The 23,586-nt window shown below is 59.7% G+C and overlaps 2 protein-coding genes across 6 annotated transcripts in view; both read right to left on the bottom strand.

Moving 5' to 3' along the window:
- The window catches only part of ARHGAP27 (Rho GTPase activating protein 27), a 34,397-nt gene extending 18,820 nt beyond the window's left edge, over positions 1 to 15,577 (bottom strand). The window contains exons 1-3 of one of the 3 annotated variants that reach the window (XM_036034051.1): positions 14,986 to 15,577; positions 13,967 to 14,097; positions 11,761 to 12,437 (exon numbers count right to left, since the gene is read on the bottom strand). In XM_036034051.1, coding sequence (XP_035889944.1) covers positions 11,761 to 12,437; positions 13,967 to 13,994 — 705 coding nt within the window. In that variant the 5' untranslated portion in view covers positions 13,995 to 14,097; positions 14,986 to 15,577. Of the gene's footprint in view, positions 1 to 6,987; positions 7,097 to 11,760; positions 12,438 to 13,966; positions 14,422 to 14,985 lie in introns of those variants that run through there. The other 2 variants (XM_036034052.1, XM_036034054.1) reach the window with 2 other exon arrangements.
- Positions 15,578 to 16,974: 1,397 nt separating this feature from the next.
- PLEKHM1 (pleckstrin homology and RUN domain containing M1) overlaps positions 16,975 to 23,586 on the bottom strand; it is a 45,134-nt gene continuing 38,522 nt past the window's right edge. For all 3 annotated transcript variants that reach the window (XM_028521585.2, XM_028521586.2, XM_036034055.1), the window contains 3 exons: positions 20,649 to 20,712; positions 19,995 to 20,152; positions 16,975 to 19,184 (listed from right to left, as the gene is read on the bottom strand). In XM_028521585.2, coding sequence (XP_028377386.1) covers positions 19,076 to 19,184; positions 19,995 to 20,152; positions 20,649 to 20,712 — 331 coding nt within the window. In that variant the 3' untranslated portion in view covers positions 16,975 to 19,075. The remainder of the gene's footprint in view (positions 19,185 to 19,994; positions 20,153 to 20,648; positions 20,713 to 23,586) is intronic.

Consider the following 23,586-nt stretch of genomic DNA (forward strand, 5'->3'; position numbering starts at 1 on the left):
CAGACTGAGTCTGTTCACCGGCCCTGCTTTTCTCCATCCCGGCATCCCCTCTGGGGTGCGAACACAGAGACCCGGAGTCGTCCCTGACTCCTGCGTGCCTTGGATCCCGTGCCCCTGAGCCCTGGTGACATGACCTGCCCCAGCCTCTCTGACACACCTGTGCCCAGGTGACGAGGGTTGGAGGAACGTGGGCACACTGCCAGGAGGAAGCAAACATTCCAATCCAAAACAGACGTTTCTGCAGCGGGCTGGCCCGGGCTCTTTCTCAAGCCGCTGTCAGGGCAGCAGGAAAGGGAGGGGCCGTCGAGCGAGATTTGAGAGACAAAGAAATGCGCTGCGTGGCCCTTCACCAGCCCCGGCTCAAACGGAACCAGCCGCGAGGGGCTTGTTTTAGGGCAAGCGAGGAAATCTGACTACGGCCTGAATCTTAGAAAGGAGTTAATGTTAATTTTGTTAGATGTAATAATGGCATTGTGGCTGTGGAGGAAAGTGTCATTTTTAAGAAATGCATGCCGCCCTGGCTGGTGTGGCTCAGTGGACTGAGCGTGGGCTGCAAACCAAAGGGTCGCCGGTTCAATTCCCAGTCAGGGCACACGCCTGGGCTGAGGGCCAGGTCCCCAGTGGGGGGCGAGGCAGCCAATCCATGTATCTCTCACACATCGATGTTTCTCTCCCTCTCTTTCACCCTCCCTCCCCCTCTTTCTGAAAAGAAATAAAAGCTTAAAAAGAAAAAAAGAAATGCATGCTGAAGCTTTTAGGAAAGAAATATGATGACACGTGGAATTTATTATTTCTTAGGGAAAAAAGGACAAACATGGTAAATAGTAATTGTTAAATATAAGTAATAGGTATAGTTATCGTCATTTTCATATTCTTCTTGCTCTTTTGTATGTTTGAAATTTTTTATAATAAAAAATAAGCCCTGGCTGGCGTAGCTCAGTGGATTGAGCACGGGCTGCAAGCCAAAGAGTTGCAGGTTTGATTCCTAGTCAGGGCACATGCCTGGATTGCAGGCCACGGCCCCCAGCAACCGCACATTGATGTTTCTCTCTCTCTGTCTTTCTCCCTCCCTTCCCTCTCTAAAAATAAATAAATAAAATCTTTTAAAAAACAAGAGAAAAAAACCCTTAAACTTTTTTTTTTATTTTGCAATTATTCCCTATCCTCAGCATTACTACTCTACGAGTAGTAACATTATTCACTAATTATTTCTTTTCTGGGACAGAGTGGCCCTCCCAGTCTGCCCCTACCCCCCACCTGCCACAGACAGAGTGCTTTCTCTCCTCTCACCAATGGGGCCCGGAGTTCCAGGAATACGGCAGCTTGAGCATGTCCTGTTTCCCTCCCCTCCCCTCCCCTCCCCTCCCCTCCCCTCCCCTCCCCTCTCCTCCCAACTGCTATGCTCCCCTGCCCGAGTCCAGCACGGTGGGCAGGCCTGGCCGGGAGAGGTCCGAGTGTCTGAGGCTTGGAAGGCCCCAGGGCAGACCGGTCCGCCGTGGGACTTTAGGGGGAAAGGCAGGGTACCCCTCGTGCCAGACCCCCTTCCCCTGGGAGCAGACGGGGAGCCAGGCAGCGGGCTAAACACTCTCTACCCTTCGGGCTGGGGCCACCGGGGAGGTGGACACGGGCAGAATCCCTGCCGGCGTCTCAGACTGCGGGGGCCGGCGGAGCCCGGCAGACCCATCGGTGGGGGCCATCGCCCCTTCTCTGCCCCAGGGCCCCTCGCCAGGCCAGAGCTCCAACAACTCAACCCCAGTCCCCGTGAGCAGACACACGCAGAGTCCGCTCCTCGCGCAGCCCAGGGGCCGAGGGAGGCGAACAGAACCACCTGACCAGCCACGGCTGTCAGGCCCCGATAAGGCTGGGGCCCGGACGGGCTAGAGATGCCATCACTGGTCACGGCGGAAAGAGGAACTGGTCCATGAGACCTGACGGGACAACTGGGGGGCCGTCCGGAAACAAATCATTGAAGGTGGGTCTCCGTCTCACCCTGCCCGCTCAGCTCTACTGCACCGAAGGACCCCCGAGTCAGGTTCGGAGAGTGAAGCCATAAAAATACTCAAAGAAGGAAACATGAGGAAAATTCTCTCTCTCTATATATATATTTTTAAAAAGGCCTTTATGACTATGGCTCGAAATCTAAAAGCCATGAAATAAGTGGTTCGCACATTCCGTTATATAAATCATTGAAGGAGAACGAGTGTGGCTAAAACACACTGTTAGCAAAGTCAGATGACAAGCTTGGCGGGGGGGGGGGGGGGGTGACAACTCATGTTGTAGACAAAGGGGCACGTCGCCAGCACAGACACGCTCCCTGAGAAAACCGGTGAGGGAAAGACGGGTAACTCCATAGGAAAATAGGCAAAGGGTATGAATGGATCATTGGCAGAAAAAGTCCTTAAATGCACAAAAATACATATCCAAGCTCCCTTAAGATAATATATTTTCAGCATTACTGGTAAGAGCCAAAGACTGGATACAAACTGAGGGTCCAGGAACCGCAGCCCTGTCCAATGAAGTGTGATACATTTCAACAACGGAAAACCACGTGGCTATCAGGAAGGAGACAGATACACTGTATCTACAATCTCCAAGCTGCATTGTTAATCCCAAAAGGCAAAAAACAAACAAACAAACAAACAAAATGTAGGACCATGCCTACTGCCTACTACCCTTGTGTAAAGCAAACAGAACATCAAGTAACCAAACACACACTCACACTAGTTTGTATCTGTATAGAGAAAACCTGGGAGAATAGAGAAAAAATTAGCAAAAGCGGTGACTCTGGAGCTGAAGGAGAACCGGGCATGGAGGCAGGGGAGTGTGTGGGAATGTTTACTACGTATTTGAAGAGATTGCTTTGGTTTTTAAAAACCATGTTAAGTATACAGTTTGACAAAATTTGAGACTATTAGCAGGAGAGAAAGGATGGAAAATACAATGACAACTTGAACAAAAAATAACTCATAAGATTCAAGTGAAGTACCAAAGGGGGAAAAAGGACTACAGTATTTTGCCGTGTATAATATGCACTTTTTCGCCCAAATTTCTGAGGGAAGAGTAAGGGTGCGCATTATACGTGGGTAGTACTAATTCTGTATCTACGTAAGTGTTTTTAATTCTTCTATTATTGCTTATGCATTAAAAGCGTAACTCTAAAAAGCAGTAACTGTATGTAATATAACATCCTGGAATATGACACTCTGTTTTGTTTCTAAGTATAAATAAATAAAAATTGAATTAAAAAATTACAATGAAAGATTTTCCTCGTGACAGTTTGAGCCAAAAATTTGGGTGTGTATCATACATGGGAGCGCATTATACATGGCAAAATACAGCACTTTAGAACTTAAAATATATCATCACATCCTACCAATGGAAGGGAAAGCTGGGCACTCTTGAGGTTCAAATCTGTGCCCTGGAAGATCAAGCAGAAGCAAAAGTACATAAAGAGGGAAAAAAATAAAGAGGGAAAAGATAAGAAACTGGGAGGATCCAGTCAGGAGAATGAACATGCAGATAATTTTAAAAAATGGAAAGAAAAAATAATCAGCCCTGGCTGGTGTGGCTCAGTGGATTGAACACCTGCCTGCGAACCAACAGGTCGCTGGTTCGATTCCCAGTCAGGGCACGTGCCTGGCTCATGGGCCAGGTCCCCCATTGGGGGCGTGCAAGAAGCAGCCAATCCACATCGATATTTCTCTCCCTCTCCTTCTCTTCATCTAAAAATTGAAACAATAATCATGCAACAAAGAGATTTCTCTAAACTGAAAAGAAGACCCAAGTCTAAAGGCTGACAGGTTTTGTGACGTTCAGACGGGAGTGCCGAGAAAAAGAACCCCCATCCCCGCAGGTCCTACAGAACTTGCTTCCTGAGGATCCCCAGGGACAAGCAGAAGTGGAGAATGGAATGGGAAGGGTAGCAGGACAACAGACCAACAGGGGGAGAAACAGAGAGGCGACAGCAGCCTCGCTGAGGGGAAAAGGAAAACTACAGATCACGTACAGCGCGTGTCAGTTGCTGAACTAAATGTGAACAGATTGAACTAGACCCTATATATAAAAAATGCACTCTTCCCGGATGGCGTAGCTCAGTGGATTGAGCGCAGGCTGCGAACCAAAGCATCGCAGGTTCGATTCCCAGTCAGGGTACATGCCTGGGTTGCAGGCCATGACTCCCCAGCAACCGCACATTGATGTTTCTCTCTCTCTCTCTCTTTCTTCCTCCCTTCCCTCTCTAAAAATAAATAAAAAAAAACTAAAAAATACACTTTTAAAAAATGATAATGGTGAAAAATAAAAGGATACTGAGAGATAGCAGAAATGGAAAAAAAAAGAAAATAAAAAGTAAGAGTGGCCACCATATTAATAACAGAAAGAGTGAACTTCAAGTTAGTGGCGCAAGGCACAATTTGGGCCGACGGAACAGTCAAAATCGGTGTGCTCTCAACGACATCATAGTTAAATATAAGAAACAAAAGCTGTCAAAAGCACATGAAAAACATTATAGAGAAAATTCGAGTGGGAGATTTAATAGCCCTCTATTGGAACAGAACAAGGGCAAAAAAAAAAAATAAGTCCACAAAGGAAATGCAAGTTTGAAATAATATAATCCATAACTTACATTGGATCCAGATGGAAACTTAACTAGAAAACAAAAACTTTTTTCCTGTGTATGAAAAACTTAGAAAAATTGTTAACCTGGTCAAAAGAAATCTGTAAATATAAAAGGGGAGATTTCATAAATCTAGAGCAAAACCACGAGTGCTTTTCTAGTAAAATATGAAACGGAGGAAATTATTGGGAGAGCTGGTAGAAGACTTGAAAAATTCGATTCCTGCCTCTGGCTGGCGTAGCTCAGTGGATTGAGCGCAGGCTGCAAACCAAAGTGTTGCAGGTTTGATTCCCAGTCAGGGCAGATGCCTGGGTTGCAGGCCACAGACCCCAGCAACTGCACATTGATGTTTCTCTCTCTCTCTCTTTCTCCCTCCCTTCCCTCTCTAAAAATAAATAAATAAAACCTTTAAAAAAAGAATTCAGATTAAAACACACACACACACACACACACACACACAGAAAACATCGATTCCTGTCCATGAGAAAAAAATGTCTGCCACTGAAAAAGCACCAGGTGCAGAGGGTTCCACAGTGGGGGCTGCACTCACCTCTGACCTCACCGCCCTGGCCAGGGGGCGATCTCAGGTTTCCCTTTGGCTAGTGAGATCCTGCGGCAGGGGGGCGGGTTGCTCCTCCCAAGCACCCCGACCCCCCACGCACACTCAGCACTTTGTAGATGCAAAAGCCAGCCCAGATCATAACTGTTGGTTTGCTTGCCAGTACCTCCTCCTGGACAGAGAGCTACCCGAGGGCAGGGGCCGTGCCTTATTCTTTATTGCCTCCCGGTGCCCAGGACGGCGCCTGACATTTACCGAATCAGTGACGATGGTGAGCAAAAAATTATGGCATAATTATCGGCACGCCACTGCGTCCCTATATCTGTAAAACTGCCCACACATGGGAAAGCAGAACAGAAAAAAACCCCAAACCCAAAATGCTGACAGTCATTAGACTATAATTTCCCCCCATTAGCCAAATATTTGTCATGGGATTAAACTCTTTTTGCAGAGGGAACAGCTATTTACAAATTCAGACGAGGCCAGGGGCCCTCCACGGGTGCAGAGGGGGAGGGGTGGTGGCTGGGCGCGTCTCCTGGGTCGAAGCCCCGCCCCCGACACACACGGAGCGCTGGACAGGGACCCCTGCCCCGCTCCCCTGCATGCCTCCTGGCGGACCAGCGCCCCCAGGACCCCAGAGCCCGGCCTGCACCGAAGCGGCCCGCAGGCCTCACCGCGCTGCGGCAGCCACTCTGGAAATCCCCTCAACCCCACAGTCCTTTCTCAATTTGGAAACAGCCTCCAAAGTTTAGCAGGATGTCTCTGAGACCCAGCCTTGGCGGCCCCATTTCTCTGTACACCAACCAACGTCAACTGTCCCCTTGTTCCCCAGACTTCAGTGTGGGGCCCTGACCACACCTGACCACCAGCTCCCCCAGTCGTGGTGACGGCCTCCCCCGGGCCCGGCCCTGACCAGCCATCGGGGCTGCCGTTCAGTGCCGGCTGCGCGGCCCCTCCCAGTGCTGGTCTCAGGTCCAGGAAGGGCAGGGCGAGAGAGCTTAGGCTGGGGCAGCTGCCGGGGCTCAGGAAGGAAGCGGGGAGGCAGGTGGACTTGGACTGGGCGCAGCCTCAGGAGGCCTGGACCCGAAGGGAACCAGAGGCTGAGTAGGTGCAGCGCTGCGGCCCAGGCGTGGGGGAGACCGCCCGGAGGACACGGGGGCTGCCCTCGGCCCGCAGGGTGAGAGGTGGTTCTTTCTGGCCTTGTGAGCTGTGGGTGGGGAGGGCTCTTCGTGGCCAGGAATGTGGGGTGAGGATGGGAGGGGACTCCCCAACAACCTGCTCTTTCAGGAGCCAGGACCCAGGCTGGGCAGTGGGGATCCTGGGTCAGCCTGGGGTGGCACATGAGTCACAGGGGAAATGGTCAGGCCAGGCGTGAACAAACCAGTTGGGCTGCCTGGAGGTGGGCTGCCCTGGGTGGAGAGAGCTGTTGCGAGGAGCAGTGCACACAAGGGCACTCACTGGACCCTCCTCCTGGGCTCAGCCCCCTGCTCTCGCCAGCCCCCCCTTCCTTAAAGGAAGGCTGCTTGGCTGTCCCCAAAGGAGGATCCAGGTGGACCTGTCCAAGGCCAGTTCTTCTGTTTCAAGGGCTGCCTGGGCTGCCCGGGGAGTTTGCTCCGGGGAGGGAGGGGTGGATGCTAGGGAGGCCTGGGACCCGGAGGGGAGGGCTGGGCGGCTCCCAGGAAGTCCCTGGGTGGGTTTTAGCCTGGGGCAGGGAAAGACCAGTGCGAGCCAGGGAGGGAGGGAGGGGGGAGAGTGGAGAAACTGCCCTCTCCCCCAGGGTCCCAGCTCCACTTGAAGGTGAAGGGTCACTCACAGTTCCCAGCGGAGGAGACAGAAGCCAGGGCCCTGGGGCTCCTTCCAGTCCAGGCCACCTCCTCAGGTGAGGTGCCTCCTGGGCGGCTTGCATAAGAAGCCTCGGAGGCCGGGGCTGTAACTCTTTCCTCCCTGCGGCCAATGCCCAGGCGGCGGGGGCGGGCTGCAGTCCAGATGGCAGGCCTGGGCGGGGACGGTGACCTCACCCTGAAATGCCCCAGTCAGGAGGGCCCCTTGGCCAGGGCTGGGCCCCGAGCCACAGAGGAGGAGTCTCGGGCCCCCTCCTCCCCAGGTTTCCCTGGGCTCCTGGAGCACCTCCTTGCAGGGGGGCGGGGGTGGGGGTTGCAGCATGCTGGGGCTTACCTCCCCTGTCCTCCACCTCTCCCTCCTCAGAAGCAGGGGCTTCTGCCCTCCCCTGGGACCTCTCACTCTCCCCCAGCCCCCTCAGGTGCAGAAAGCGAGGTGAGGATTTAGAATGCATGCCCCTCTCCCTGCAGCCCATGCCAGGGCTGGGCACGCCCGCACAGAACATTCAGAAAACAGAACGCCTCTCTGCCCACGGCTTGTACTGTCCTTGCTGAGGGGAACAGGGTGGCCAGTCCTGAAGGCCACCGGCTGAGACAGAGCCTGGTGGCCAGAGTGCGGTTTGGGGCCAGGAGGGCTGAAACTGACCTGAGTGCTGCCACCTCCTGGCTGTGTGGCTTCCAGCCAGTCACTGAACCTCTCTGAACTTCCATTTGTACGGGGGGGCAAAAGGGGTGGCACCTGTGCCTGCCTTCGGAGCTGCTGGGCGGAGGAGCCTTGGAGCGAGGGCCTGCAGGACCACGTGGCGTCTCACCTTGCTTTGTGTCCCCAGTGTCTGGCACAGTGACCAGCACACGCCAGGGGTTCGTCATGCTCTAGCTGAGACTGTCAAATGTTGTTTGCTGCCGTGGCTCCTCTCTTCTGGGGGTGGGGGGGAGGTCCCTGCCTCTCACAACTGTCCTGCCCTCCACACCTCCCTCATTCCTTGCTCAGTGGTCCATCAACCGGACACTGACTCCCACCCTCTACAACCCTGTGTCACCTCCACTTAACACACTTGTCCTCCCCCCCCCCGCCCCGCCTCTGCCTGGGGGCCCCTGCCTCACTCCTTTCTCCCAGGACCCATGTCATCCAATACCTCCCCACCCCCTCAGCCACCTCCTCCCAGCTCCTGCCCATTGTCCTAGGTTCGGGGGAGTCTCCCCCCCCCCGCCACCCCCCCCCCCCGCCACCCCCTCCGGCCTCCGGCCGCGCAGCGTCTCCGCTCTCCCTGCTAAGCTTCTGAGAGCCGTCCGCACTCTCAGCCCACATCCTCGCCCTCATTCCTCAGCCTCCTCGCCTTCAGCAGCTCCCTGGACTAGCTCCTGATAAGGAGGCCACCAACTTCTGGTGGCCTCTTCCGATAAACGTTTAATGGCTTTTATCTAACTTCCCCTTTCTTCGGGCTCAGCTTCTGGGCCGGCTCTCTCCTGGTTTTCCTCCCTGTTCCCTGCCGGTTTCTTCCTCTCAGGCTCTTCCCTCCTCCCTTTGCCACCCAAAGTGGTGGCTGCCCCAGGCACCCCTGCTCCCCCGTCCACACCGCCTCCACACCCTTGGCTTCACTGTCACACACTGAATACCTTCCCTCGGCCAGCCGGCTGCCTCCTGACCCAGCCCAGCGGGGCCAGGGTGGTTGCTTCAGCCTCACTGCCCACTCCTCTCCTCCCCATCGCCCCCCTGCGCCCCCCACCGTATGTCAGCCGGGAGACTGGAGCTCATCTCGATGTCCCTCACACCCTCCCCAGCCTGGGAGCCACCCAGTCCTGCTGAGTCTACCTCCTAAATCTCCTGTCACCTCGGAGCATCCAGGAGACCACAGAGGCCCTCCTCCGTTCTCAAAGCCCCTGCAACACGGGTCTTTTCTCAGCCCCTCTCCCTTTTCTGCTGAGAGCCTTCCAAGGCCTTCAGGATAAAGCCCACACTCCTGGCCAGGCACTCCCCATTGCCCATCTGAGCCTCCATTCCAGGAGGGGGGGGCTTGCAAGGCCCCCCCCAAGTGCCACCTCTCACACCTCCACCTCTGCACATGCACTTGAGCGTAGCTGGATCCCAGATGGCCTGTGCCATGCCGGACTGAGGCACCTGTCCCCTCCTGACATCCTCCTGTCCCAGATGGTGGGCCCCCCTGGCCCCGGGCCAGGGCTATGCCTCAGTCACCTTTAGATCTAAAGGCTCACCTGGTGTTTGGCAGGTGTTCAGTCAATTCCCAATTTGTGAACAAGCGAATGAAGGGAAAGGAGAGAACCTGCTTCCCCTGTCTCCTCCAAGAGGAAAAGGGGCAGCCCTGCCCTGGCCAGTGTGGCTCAGCTGGGTGGGCCTTGTCCCGCAAAGCGAAAGGTCACGGTTTGATTCCTGGTCAGGGCACGTGCCCGGGTTGCAGGTGTGGTCCCTAGTCGGAGAGCAGACCGGAAGCAACTGAACAAGAGGCAACCTATCGACACTTCTCTCCCTCTCTTTCTCCCTCTCTTCCCCTCTCTCTAAAAGTAAGTAAGTAAATATCTTAGAAAGAAAGAAAACAGGCAGGCTCACCTTTCAGGAAATCCCTTCTTTAAATGCTGCCTGGAACAACTACGGGCCGAGTGGAGCTTCCTTCCAAGCGGAAAAACAAACTCCCCGCCCCTGGACTTTGCTGGGGATGGGGTGTGTGGTCACAGGGGGTGTGATTTACACCCATCACACAATGAGGAAACGGAACCAGAGATGCTAAACCACTTGCTGAGGCCACACAGTGAACTAGGGCCAGAAGTGGGACCAGACACAGCCTCTTGGCCAGTGCCTGGGTCTCTGGCAGGTGCTCACCCCTGCCCTCCCTCAGCATACCCCGGCGGCTGCGCGGAGCCTGCAGAAGGAGGGGCAGACACCGCCCCCGCAGTGATTGTGGCTGCTGGGGCGACTTCTCAGGAGGTACCCGGATTTGGGGTCTTCTCCCCCTCCTTCTTCCACCCTGGTCCTGGGCGCTGGGATGGGCAGAGTCTCGGCAGCTCCTCTTCCCTAGTCAACAACACACTCCCGCACACGCTCTGGGTGGGACGCGGCGGTGCGGAAGGGCAGGGAGCCCTCCACCTCGAAGGGCGCAACTCAGAGAAACGGATGCCCCGCCAATCAGCAGGGCAGAGAACGTGGAGGCCAGGAGTCTGCCCAGAAAACGGAGGGGCGCCGGGAGCAAAAGCGCTGGCATTCAGCTATCTAGCCCAGAGAAGCTGCCTGGAGGGCGTCAAGGGCGCGGGCACCAGGACCCTCCTTCCCCCACCCCCACTCGCATCCCGCAGCCCGGTCCCCAACCGCCAGGTGCTGTTCCGCAAGCTGGTCACAAGGGGGCAGGCTGCCCCCTGCAGAAAGCCGGGCGAAGGCGGCGCAGACCCAGAGGAAAGGAAGCTAAGTGGGACCCCAGCCACTTTCTTGGCGGACCGCCCACTACGTGCCAGGTGCGTCCACGCCTCGCGACGTAGAAGGCTGTCAACAGCTTTAATCCTTAGGTATTCTCTTATGTTTACACACAATGACACTGGGGCTGAGGGGTGATGACTCGCTGGCCGGTGACTCAGCGGAGTCAAATGAGCATTTCTGCAGCCTCAACTCCTGAGCTCCGGGCGCTGCAGCCGGATGGGTGGAAGGAAGGCCCGGGGGCGTGAGGACGGTGCTTCCTTCCTCTGGGCGTCCCAGACCCAGTCCTGGCACTCGGAGGAACCAATGTTTATTGAAATGACACCAAATACCAAGAAAGAAACCATAGCCTCACAAGCTTCAGGGGTCATCCAGCCATCTCCCCTGCCCCTCTCTGGGCTAAAGGAAAAACTGAGACCCCGAGAGAGGAAGCGAATGGGACCATCGCCACACAGCTGGTGGCAGGTGTCTGTGTATTCCCCTCCGCTCCCCTCCCTGCAAAAGTCCCCAAGTTCAAGATGCCAGCGCCGCCCGCACAATCGTGAGGGATGTCACAGTTTTTAAAGCGTGCTGTTTTCGAGTTCCCATACGAACATAACTGGATTCTGACGCGGAGGGGGGGGAAGGAAACCCCACTATGACTGGACTTCTTTCTGCAACAAGCCCGTCGGCCTCAAGCTTTCTGTTTGTTTGTTTTTTAAAGGGGGAACTGAAATGTGAGAGGCAGCCAAAAAGGGAAGCAGACTCCTGACTTCCATATCCATGATCTCGTCTGACACCCCCCTCGCCTGCAAGCTCCTGCGAGGAAGGCGATGCATGGAGCCCCGGCTACAAGTCCGCAACCCGCTGTTTCATGCCCGCTGCGTTTCGGAATGGTGCCGATCTTAGAATGGCAACACGGCGCACGCAAGGTGGCGCAACGCTCCCAGCAAGGCTTGCCTGGGTCAGCGCCCTATACTCAAGTTCATCTGTAGCAAACCCTGAACACTCACACTAAATGGAATAAATAAAGACCACCAATGGCCTCCCATGGGTTCAAGTCAAATTTTGCCATCAATTTTGTCATGGAGATACCTTTGGGCTTCGGGAAACTTTGGGGGGATTTTGGAATTTCAGATAAGAGATTGTGAGCCTGTACCCCTCGTTTCGCGGTTGAGGAAAGCGAGGCTCGGTGTGAGGGAGTTCGGCCAAAGCCCGCGCGGACCCTGCTGCTACCCGTCTGTCCGGACGTTAAGCCACGTGGGTCTCCTTGCACACCCGCTCAGAGCTGGCGCAGCCCCCTCCCGTGCTCCCCCCATCACCCCGCCTCCGGCTCCCCGCGACCAACCTGCTCCGGGCGCTCCTCCCGCGGCGGTGCGCGCACGTCGTCGATGGCCTCGTACAAGTTCTCAGAGTCGCTGCGCGCCAGGGGTCGCGGGCACACCCAGGAGCCCGCCACGCTGCAGGCCTTGAAGCGGCCGGCGCTCCCGAGGAGGCCGGCAGGGGGCGCGGCACCGGCTCGCGCCAGGTCGTCCAGGGACTGCGCGGGCCGCACGCGCGCCACGGGCCGTGTGTACAGGCAGGTGGGCTGGCCGGGCGCCAGGCTCTTGCGCTGGGTCCCGGAGCCGCGCTGCGCAGGGCCGCACAGGGAGCCCGCACGGCCCCGGGGCTCGGCGGGCACGCCGTCGCGGGCTGGGGGCACCGGAGCGCTCACGAAGCGGTAGTCATAAACCAGCGGTTCCGGGGCTGCGGGGCCTGGGTGGGCCGCGGGCGGCGCCGGGGCGGTGGCAGGGTCGCCGATCGCTGGCAGCTCGCGCACGTACTGCGCGGGCAGGTAGAAGGGGCGTCCGTCGGGCTCGCGCCGCACGTGCCACCAGTGCTCCGTGCTGCGGCGCAGCAGCTTGTAGCGCTCGTTGGGTTGGATGGCGACGCGGCCCCCGTCCTTGCCGGTGTACTCGAAGGGGTGCTCCACCAGCACGTACACGTCCCCCTCGACGTCCGCCGCCATCGCCGCCGCAGCCTTTCCCTGGGGACAGCAAGGAGGAGGGGCACGGAGGTCAAGGCCACGAAGCCAGGAGGTGCACCCACTTCGGGGACGGACAACTTGGGCTCGGGTGTCCTTGCTGCGCTCGCCGTGCGCGTTCTGGCCTCAGTTTTCCTATCTCGGAAACGGGAGACTCCGATAAAATCTCTTAGGTTCTCGTTCTCACTCCCAGTGATAGAATTAGGGCACCCCTTTCATTCTGCCGTGTTGATTTTAAGATGTGAGCTTGGATTCAATTCCTTGATGGGGAGACTGAGGCTAGTACTGGGACTTGGTTCAGAGACAGAGTAATGATGTTCAGCCTTTTGCATCTCATGGCGCACATAAACTAATCACCAAAATTCTACAGCACAACAAAAATATATTGTTTTGCCGGTCTGCAAACAATTTGCTCTAGTTTTGATTTATTCACATCGGGTGGCTATTGTTGTGTTGGCTGTTCTTTTTTTTTTTTTTAATCTGACAAACTAAGGGAAAAGAGGTCAGTGCTCCTGACTATAAACAGTCAGGTATTGCATATTTTAAAAATCCGTGCAGCACACCAGGGGGCCTCTTGGGACGCACTCGTTGAAAATCGCTGAGATAAAGTGATTGCCCGAGGTCAAGCCGACGCCACAGTTTGCCTGAGAGTTTTTGGACCGGGCCTCAGTTTCTCCGTCTGTGAAGGGGGAAGAACAGCTCATTCCCTACACACTCCTCCGGGTCCTGCCGCCTCCAGAGCTCAGGGAATGCGCGTCCGCAGCGCCTCTTTCTGGCCGCGCAACCCCTGGGAGTGTCCCTGCTCCGCTTAGTTCCAGAGCCTTGGCCGGGACGGCCTAGACTGCCAAGGCCGGGGAACCGGTTCTCTCGGTTTTTCTTTCCTTCTCCAGCGGCTGTGCCGCGGACGTGAACCCGACGTCTGGCCCGCCCAGACCGGCCCGCACCGCCCCTGCCCTCCGGCTCCCAGCTCCCAGCTCCCACCTCCGGAGAAGGGCGTGGCCCTCGCCGCCTGTCGGCCCTGCCTGAGCGGAGATCTGTACGTCGCCACCACGAGAGCGGCCCCTAGAATATGCACTTTGTGGCGGTGACTACTCGCGCGTGGTCTCCAGGGGTCCCCACAGCTCTCCTGGAGGGATCACCACAGTCCCCACCCACCCCGAGCTGGTTCAGCCTCGCTCTGAGCCTGCCTGTGTGCTTTCATCAGCGCGATGAGTCGGGGACCTGCTCGGGAGGCGGCTGGTCCCTCCAAGCCTTCCACACTGACCACACCTCCCACCAAGGTGGCCCTCCCCCCGGGACCAGCAGCCGGGAGCCTGGCTGCTTGCTGAGGGTGAGGGGCCCCCACAGAGGGGGCCGCAGAGCCCTCCTTTACTTTGTCAAGGGTTCCTCGAAGGGGCCAGCGGCGTACCGTGAGTCACAGGCACGCTGGGCCTCGGAGGCGGGGTCAGAGAGCTGCCCAGACCTAAGCCAACAAGCCCGGGGAGGACACCCCTTCTGGCCACCTTCCCCTGACCTTCCTCGGCTCACTCACGTTGGCAGGCGGCGCTTCGGGAGCCCATGGGCTGGATGCGCTGAGCCGGCAGATGGGTGCAGGTTAGGCTCCTGCCATCTCGTCGGGCCGGTGTTCAAGGGCCAGGCCGCAGAGGGTGCGGGCAGCAGGAGCTGGCGGAGGGAACAAAGAGGCAGAGGTGTGCTTTGCCGGGCCGTCCCCAAGCCCCGAAGCAGCGGCGTCTGGGAGAACCGAGGGGGAGTGTGAGTTTGTCGGTGCCGGCGGGGACGCTGGAAGCCGGACCCGGCGCTAGGGAAAGCGCGAGGGAGGAACGGGGGCGCGGAGGGCAGCCACCGAAGGGGCGCTGGCGGGTCCCGAGCAGAAAAGGTGGAGTCCCGCCCCCGCCCCGCCCCCACCCTCTCCCTCTCAGGCCCGGGTCAGTCGTCCACGAGCCTCTGTGTCCCAAGGCCCGCAGGTCCCGGGCGCGTTCTCTGGCCGGGGCGTTCCCAGGCGTAGCGAGGCCACTTGCGCTCTGAATCACCAACTGCGAGCCCTTTCCAGCCCGATTGCCGGCACTACCCGCGCCGGGCCCAGCCCCCGCCCTCCCCAGGCGCTTTTTCGGCGCAGCTCCGCGGGGCCGGGAGCAACTCCACCAGGACGCAGGGGCTTGGGCTGCGTGGGCAGGGGACCCGGGCCTGGGCTCCTTTCCCGACTGCCAGGGGGAATGCGGGCAGCCGGGAGGACCTCTGGAGCGCGGGGACGGACCTGTCACCAGGAGGTGCCCCGCCGCCACTGCCCCGGCGACGCGAGCCGCAGCGGCGCCAACGCCTGCTTCGGCGCTGGGCCCTGGGCCTGGGCGCCTCCATTCCCCGGGACACAGGGCCACCCTCTTTTCCCGGTCCTCCGTGGGGAGGAGACCGTCCCGCGCGGCATCCTCCCGGGCCCGCGCAGCTCCGGGACGAAGAGGAGCAGAAGCGCGATGGTCCCGGGGGAAGAAGGACCCGCCGCCTGCGGCACCCCCAACTCCGCACCCCCCACCAGATCCGGCCCGGCTTTGGCACCTCGGGGTGTCCACTCGCTAGCCTGGCCTCCACTTGTCCCGGCAGGGCGCGCGTGGGCTCTGCGTCCGGCGCTCCCTCCTCCACCGCCCGGCTACCGCGCTGCCGGGTTTCCTGTTCAACAATACAGCGAGGGAGGCCCCAGCCGAGAGCACCGGGCTGAACTTCCTCCCGGGCTGGGGCTGGGGCTGGGGCTGGGCTGCGGCCGCCGGAGACAATCCCCGGTGTCCTGGCTTCCTGTCCCCTCTGGGCTGGGCCGGGCCAGCGCCGCAGGAGCCCGGGCGCCGCCCCCTCCCCCTGCACGTCCCGAGAGGTCGGGCCGCACCTGGCTGTCTCCTGGGAGCTGGAGGTGGCAGGACCAGGGTGGCGGGATGAAGGGCGAGGGAGCTTCCTCACCAGCTTTGGGCCAGATTTCCCTCCCACCGCTTGACACCCCCCGCCCCCCGACGCCCCCTCCCCCCCAACACACACACTTCCTCCTTGATCCTGGTCACAGAGGAGGGCCACCCTCCAGCCTGTCTCCAGGGCAAGATCCGAGCTAGCTCCTGGGGCTAGGCTCCAGATCCTTATCTTATCTCGGCATCTGTTTTCTTTCCTGTAAACTGGGGACGGTAACACCTACTTCACAGGATTGTCGGGAAGATTAAATGAGATGCACTGAGAATCATGTGTGACTATTATCGCATTATCATGATCAGAACACGCAATGTATTGAGTTACGATGATCACTACTTTTTTTTTTAAAGATTTTATTTATTAATTTTTAGAGAGGGAAGGGAGGGAGAAAGAGAGAGAGAGAGAAACATCAATGTGCAGTTGCTGGGGGCCGCGGCCCGCAACCCAGGCATGTGCCCTGACTGGGAATCGAACCTGCGATGCCTTGCTTCAAAGCCCACTCTCAATCCACTGAGCTACGCCAGCCAGGGCAATGATGATCACTACTTTTGAAATGAGATGAGCCATCCTCCTCTTTGGGGTTGGATGGAGGTCTCCAAACCCCCCCTCCCCCAACCCACCCTCCTTTCGGCTGGGCGGGGAGGGGAGAAACAAGCGACCCTTGGCTGAGGGGGAAGATGCTGTGTCCAGAGGTAAGGCCGGGGCTCTTGCCCCTGGTCCCCTGGTGGGCCTGCCTCCCCCCAGCCCTCCACCCAGGTTTCTCGGGTGTTTCCAGAGCCCGCCCTGGAGGGAGCTGAGGCCCCTGAAGGCAGCTGGGCTCCTTGGGACGGGGAGCCGGTGCCTCCCCGCGAGCTGGAAGGACAGGAAACTGCAGTCCTAAGTGTCGTCTCCCCAGCCCCTTTCTCCTGCAGCCCCATGTCCCTGAAAATGAGTGTTTCCTTCTTCGTCCTCACAGGGGGCCGTGGTGGGCTTCACCCTGTGGGGGGGGGACGGGGGGGGGACACACCCTCAGGCTTCTCCTGGACCTTCGGAGGAAGGCCTGCACCCAAGCGAGAGCCACCGTGAGCCCTCACGCCACGAGCCCCGGCCCCGAATGGGGGGGTGAGGGGGGGCTGCTCAAACAGCCTGCCCTTCCTGAGCCCCTTCTCTCTCAGTCCGGCGGGAAGCATGGGCCTGAGGCTCCATGTGTTTCCAGCGTCCGGGGCCCGGGCTCTGACATTTACGGCGCAGGAAAGAAGCGATGGTGGTAGAATTTCAGGCATCCGTGGTGGTGGAATTTCAGGCGTCAGCCGCAGTTGTTACCTGTGCCTGTACGTGGAGTAAACCTCCCGAAGGCCCTGACCTCTGACTCCACGGGGGCTCTGCCTCCTCAGAGCGAGGGTGGGGTCTGTATCGAGCCTGGTACTGCCTCTCTCCTCCCACGCCCGCTGCTGGCACACACGCCCCCTGCTTACCAATGTTTGCCCCTCCCCCCACCCCCTCGCTCCTGTGCCCAGAGATGTACAGGAGCGTGGAGGCCCTATCAGACTGGCCGTGCATGGCCCAGGGTCTCCCCCCATCAGCGGCAGCATTAGGATTCAGAAGCCAGACCAGAGGTTAGAAATATCAGGTCTTTACTGCAAAATCATTCAAAAAAATCACACGGCAGCAGTTCCTTCAGTACATTGCAAAGCACTTCTCAGGGCTGGGGCCCCGCGCTGCAGAGAGTTTATTGCATAAAATGACATGTTAAAAAGACTGAGGTTCACGTCAGCTTCCCATTGGAAGTGAGGGGGGAAAGGTCAGCTCGTCGGAAAGCATTTGGCGGCTTTGGGCGATGGCAGGGGGTCCGTGCTAATGCTGCTGATCTCCGGGAGGGTGCGGGTGGCATGGGCTGAGGTGAGTGGCTCCCAGGCCTCACTGCTGCCGCCTCCTGGGGCACACCCTGGAGCACGGAATATCCTCACGGACCCCAGGAGACAGGGCCAGGCACGGGCGGTGCCACCCACCCGGGGCCTGGGGCGATCCGGGCTCCGGCCAGGCTGGGTCCGCAGGGGAGCATTAATGCCACTGTGAGCGGGTGAGACGAGGAGAGGGGACCCGCCTTCGGGTTCCGGAGGCTTTGGTGCCCTGGGTACAGGTGTGCGCCTGCTTCCGAGAGGGGACAGAGGCTCTGTGGCGGCAGCCCCTCCCCCAGCTGCCGAGCACTTCCTCTGTCCTATTGCACAATTCATCCCGCTCCTCAGAGCTCGGCAGGTGACTCAGCAGCCGAACCACCCCAAGCGAGACGTGGGAGTAGGTTCATCCCTTGGCGGTGGCAGGCGGGTCTCCACCTCAGGCCTCCAGTCTCAGGCTGTGCGTGCCAGGTGGCCAGAGGACCCCAGGCCTGAGGGGAGCCTGCTGGGCTCCGGAGAGGTGGGGCGGGGGGAGGCAGCAGAGAAATCACACCCAGATTCCCCCCGAGCCCCGAGGGTCTAAGTATCACTTGGAAACAATTCCAGACTCCCACCCGCCCCGACCTCTTCAGTGGTGACCGCGCTGCAGCACAAGGCTCCAGTCTCCTGCAGCACAGCCCCGCCCTGCCCGGCCAGTCCGGCGAGGCTGGGGGAACTCATGGCTTTGTAAACCGAGGTGCGGCACCCTTCTTCCTCGGACCTTCTCCCGCAGGTCCCTGCGCGTCTGGGGCGCAGGGCTGGCACTCTTCGGGGGAGGACAGGTTGCTGCTCTGCCGCGTGCGTGAGGCTCGTCCTCAGCCCGAGCTCACGGCCTCCTCTGTGGGTGCAGCCTGCCTCTGTCCCAGCCGGGGTGGGTCCCCGGGGTGTCTGCAGCAGCACCCTGCCATGCGTGTGCAGGGTAGGAGTGAGGAGCGCACGCACAGGGCTGAGGGGCAGGCGAGACGACGACCCTTCCCCGCACCGAGGAAGGGGGGCCCGGCTGGGACGGCAAAGTGCTGACAGTGCTGGTCCTGAGTCCCCCTTCCCCTGCAGGGACCCAAGTCCAGGGCACAGAGGAAGACGCTGGGCTTCTCGGCTGGGCCGGCAGGGTGGGGGTGGGGAGTAGAGAGGGAGAGCACGAGGGGGGTCATCAGGTCTGACCCCGCCCGCCTGGCCCGTTTGGCACATTGCATTGCAGCTCTGGCGGCCAGCGGCTGGGGAGGGCGAAGGAAAGGCACCCAGTCCGGCTGGCCCAGGTGTGGCCCGCTGGCCCGGCCACCCACCTGTCCACAGACCAGGCCTGAGCCGCACCTGTGCGTTTGCTTAAGGTGAGGATGCCTGGATTTCTTGGGTGACTGGTGAAGGTGAACAATAAAAAAATATTTTCTGTTGAAATATGAAGGGGGGAAAAAAACCCACCTTAAAAAACTAGACCTTTTTTTAATCAGGAATGTGAATTTGAAGATGTGTCCCAAGTCTCGTCCCCCGCGTGTGAACGGCCCTGATGGACGCGCCACCTCAGTGCGGTCAGCCGGAGCCTGGTTAGTGCAAAGCCCCCGGCCCAGCACCCCAGACACGGGGCTTCTGCTGGCGCCCCCACCTCCTGGAGCAGGAGGGCGTGCGTCATCCAGGGCGCCCTCCGGCAGGCTCCTGCTCTGGTCACACCTGAGTCTCCCTGACAAGGGAGGCAGCTGTGACACCTGGAGGGAGCGCCTGGGCCTGGCTGGGACGGCTGAGCTGAGGCCTTGCCCGAGGCCTCTGGGGGGGGCGGGCAGGAGACTGGGTTAGGCGAGAGCGTCCTGCTCCTGGTACTTGCGCCGGCGGGCACAGCGTGGGCAGCCCTTCGCCACGGCCTGGCACGTCTGGTGGAAGACGGTCTTGCACTCGCCGCACCTGGGAGAAAGGGGCAAGTGCAGCCTGTCATGGTGGGCGGGCGGGAGGCCGGCCAGTGCCCCCGGACAGGGCCCACACCCCCCGGCCTGCGGGCGCTGCCTCTCCGCCCAGCGACAGAGGATCCTGCAGTCAAGCTTCCCCAAGGTCACGGATGGAGGCCCCGCTGGCGCCCTCCGTTTCATTTCTAAATACAGGCAGCCGAGACTCACTGAGTGACTCCTCACCTGCGCCTGAGCCACCGCAGTGAGGAGGACTCAGCCCCACTCTGTTCGGGGCTGAGTCTGGGCCGGGGGACACCTACTGAAAAGGAATTAACCTGCCCGCCAGTTCAGATTTCCACCCCCGCGTGGGCCGGAATGGAGGTTGCTGGATGGATGTGTCCATCTGGAGGCCTCTCATAATGAGTGGTGACCGGGGACAAGAATGACCATGACAGGAGCAGAGGCAGCACCAGGGGTCACCCACGGGGCCTGCTCTGTGCCAGGCTGTGTCCACCACGGCAGGGCAGTAACTCCCTCGGTGCCTCTTCAACCCATTCATGGATGACAAAACTGAGGCCTAGGAAGACACGCCTTCGCCCCTGGCAAACCAACAGTGTCCCGTGAGGGCTGGACTTGTGCCTGAGCTGGACGGGGGCTGGCCGTGCCCGCCCCGGGCATCAGCCGCTCTGGACGAGCCACCACCACGCGGCGCTGGCCCGGAGAGGGTGCTAAGTGTGTTCAAGTGCAGTGGCGCGGGGCCTGCCCCTCGGACGCCGGGGTGAGCGGCGGGTAGGACGGGGGTGGGGAGGCCGCCGGGTGTCCTCCGTACCTGACCGTGGTGTCGAACTCGAAGGGGAAGATGATGCCATGGTGGCGGCAGATCTGGCAGATGAAGCCGCGCTGGGTGCAGAGGTCGCAGTGGTAGACGTGCTGGGAGGCGAACTCGATCAGGGCCTTGAGGAACCCTTCGTACGTCCCTTCCGAGACCTGTCAGGGCACATGCGGGCCGCCGGGCCGTTCAGGCAGCTGCGCGGAGGCCAAGGTCACCTGCAGAGCGTGGCTGCTGCGGCTCCTGGCGCCCTGCCCGCAACGCTCCTACCCCGACGGCAGCGTCACTCCGCGTGGGCACAACGCCCTCCCCAGATGGAGGCGAGCAACCGGGGCATCCAGCGCTGGTGCCCACGGGGCGGCGGGACTGACAGACAAAACCCCAATCCGCTCCTCCCCTCCTCGAGGACGGGGTGTCTCAAACTCTCGCCCCTGTGACTTTGGCCTTCGTGGCAGTGCCTGCTTATTGCAGGGGGCTGGGCGCTCGCTCGCTGCCCCAGGACGCAGGGATGGTGGGCCGCCCATCACAAGGCTCTGAGAAGCCGAGGGTGGCTGCCTGGGTGCAGGGAACGCAGGCCACGCCGCCCCCTCTCCATTTCGGATTTCTCCAGGTGTGGGGTCCCGCTAGAGAGGTCTTGGGGGGTGACTCTCTCACCTGCTGGAGGTCGGCGACACTGTACTTGTGGGGCGACTCCAGGAGGTAATTCCTGTGGCTGAGCCTGCAAAGAAAACACAGGGGTCCCTGAGAAGGGTTCCCGAGCCCGGCCGACCTGCGTTTGTTTTCGTCCCCGGCACCATTGACCGGACCAGCCGGGCACCCACACCTGCCGCCTGGGCGGGGCGGTGGCCACGAGCACAGCCTGCTGGCCAGGGCTGGAACCCGGGCTCCTGGGTGACCGACTCGCCACTGAGACCTCGGGCTGGTTCCTCACCCGCCCTGAGCCTCAGGTTTCCTCACCTGAGAAATGGAGCTGTTCTGAGGATTAAATAATTTATTTCGAGCGCCTGGCACAGTGCCTAGCCCACAGTAAACAATGAGCAATCACCTACTGTAGCTGGTAAACTTGTGCCACGTAATTGAGATTTGCCAAGAGTAGAACTTAAATGTTCTCACCAAAAAAATATTTATGAATAGCCCTGGCTGGTGTGGCTCAGTGGAGTGAGCGCCGACCTGTGAATCAAAAGGTCGCTGGTTTGATTCCAGTCGGGGCACATGCCTGGGTTGCAGGCCGGGTCCCCAGTGGGGGGTGTGCGAGAAGCAACTGATCCATGTTTCTCTCCCTTACTTTCTCCCTCCCTGCCCCCCCTCTGAAAATCAATAAATAAAATCTTAAAAACATTTAAAATATTTATGCATAAATAAACAGATGAAATAAGTAAAGAAGGTGATGAAAGTGTTCATTAACCACACCAGATAAGTCCCTTCATGATGCGTCCACATGGCTAGTCATCGCGCCGCACGCTTCGAATACCTGGCCCTTTTATTTGTCAGTTATATCCCGGCAAGGCTACAACTATGTTTTAAAATGGAAAAGTACAGAACAAATAAAGCAAACGTCTATGAAAATGATGGTACGAAAGAGGCCGAGGGACGCTGACGGCCGGTCCGGGAGCCGGGCGGAGGCACGTGTGTGTTCACACACATGCGCACTCGCTCGGTCCTCGCAGTGGCTCCTGGGGCCGGCGCTGCGAGAACCAGCGCCCCCTATGGGACGGCGAGGACGCGGGGCGGGGGGGCGGGCACAGAGGTCAGATGCCGGCCGGGGAGGGGCGGGGCGGGCATCCGAACGCAGGAGTTTGCCCGCAGAGCCCGCGTCCACCCGGGGAGTGCCTGTCCATCTGTGGTCGTTGCTGCCACCACCGCTCGTCAGGGACAGGGCCGGGGACAGAAACACACCGGCCGCGGCTCCTGCCCTCCTCCTGCAGCCCCTGGCCTCGCCGAGGGACAGGCATTCAAGCATCTAGTTTCGGCATTAGTGAGAGGCACCGAGGCCTGCCCCAAGCACCCAGGCAGATCCCATTTCGGAGGCGGGGCCGGGGGGGGGGCGGGGAGGCAGAGGGTGAGGCTCAGCCACCAGCTGGGCTCTGGTTTCTGCCCAGAGAGGGAGAGCGCATGGCAGAGATCCCGAGGGTTACATCCTGCAGGACCCGGAGGAAACACCTGCAGATGGTGCCCCCCCACCCCCACCCCCGTACAAAGCCAGCCCGGCCCCCTGTGTGTGTGCTGCTGGGGTTCTGGGGACAACGCTCCAAGTCTGAGGAAGCTCGGAAACCTGCCCCAGGGGGCTCTGAACACCCAGGGTCAGGATGGGGCCAGGCCCTGGGGTGTCTGCAGCGGGGGCTCGGCCTCAGTGATGGCCCAGGGGGAGCCCACTCCAGGCTGGAGACGGCAGGTCCCGCCAGGCGGCCAGGCAGGCTACGTGGTGTTCTGTGGGGCGAGGTCGCTGCCGGCCGGACGCTCGGCTCGCTATGCTGGTCTCCCCAGGAAAACCCCGGCTTTCTGGGAACAGGAAGCCCCCATTTATCACCAGGAAGACCAAGGGGGCGGGGACCGCACAGCCTGTCCCTGAGCTGGCAGGAAAGGTGGGGCTGATTTGGCTGGAGAGTCACGTCTCTCATCCACCCTCTGCTCACGGTCGTGGAGGCCCGGGGGCCCGGCCAGGTCCGGGCTGTGCCCATGAGCCGTTGCATCCGGGTCTGTCACACTCAGAGGCCTGACAACTGAGGCAGGAGGAGCTCCCTTTGCCGGTGGGAGCCCTGGGCCGGGTCCTCGGAGAGAACAGGGGTCCCACGTCCAAGACCGGCCTGTTCTCCCTCTGCCCTTCTTGTCCTCCCGCCCTCTGCCCTGCACGACTCAGTCCAGGCCACCTTGCCTCTCGGGCGGGTGGCTGCTGCTGCTGCTGCTGCAAACTGGGTTTTTCTAAATGCCCGACCGGAATGCGACAGTCCCTTGCTCAAAACCCTCTGGCAGCTCCCCAGTGTGGGCGGGATAAACCCCAAACGTCTCTGGTTGGCACACAGGGTCATCCAGGCCTGGCCGTGCACCCGCAGTCCAGTGGCATGAAGCCCCTTGCAGGCCCCGGTGAGCCACACTCCCATCCCCTGCCATGCCACCCACCTTAGCTAGAAAAGCTGGGCCTCCTGTCCCCCTCTTCTCCCGAGCCCCAGTTCACGATACACGGGATGCCCCGCGTGCTGTGGCATCGCTGGTCCCCTGCGTGTGAGGCCGGAGTGAGGGCTGGAAGCGTGCCCACCGGCACCAAAGGTGCTGAGACCGGGAGGGGAGAATGTCCCAACCTCCTGCCTGATTCTCTTTCCTGCCATTTGAATGCTGTTTTTGCAAAGGAGAAGAGCATTCTTTTCTTCCTTCCTGAAAAGAAGTAACTCCACAAACCCTCAGCTCGGATGCCATTTCCTGTGGGAGCTGCTCCTGCCCTCAGGGCCCTGCCCAGGTCAGGGGCCCTCTCTCACGACAGGCCACACGGACCCAGGGCCCTCGGTCCCCGTCTGTGTCCCTTCCCAGACTCCAAGCCCCCTTGCGGCCTGCACCACAACTCGGGAAGGCCACGAGAATGCAGGGATAGCTTGCCCAA

This window comes from Phyllostomus discolor, chromosome 8 (assembly GCF_004126475.2).
Source record: "Phyllostomus discolor isolate MPI-MPIP mPhyDis1 chromosome 8, mPhyDis1.pri.v3, whole genome shotgun sequence".
Lineage (NCBI taxonomy): Eukaryota > Metazoa > Chordata > Mammalia > Chiroptera > Phyllostomidae > Phyllostomus > Phyllostomus discolor.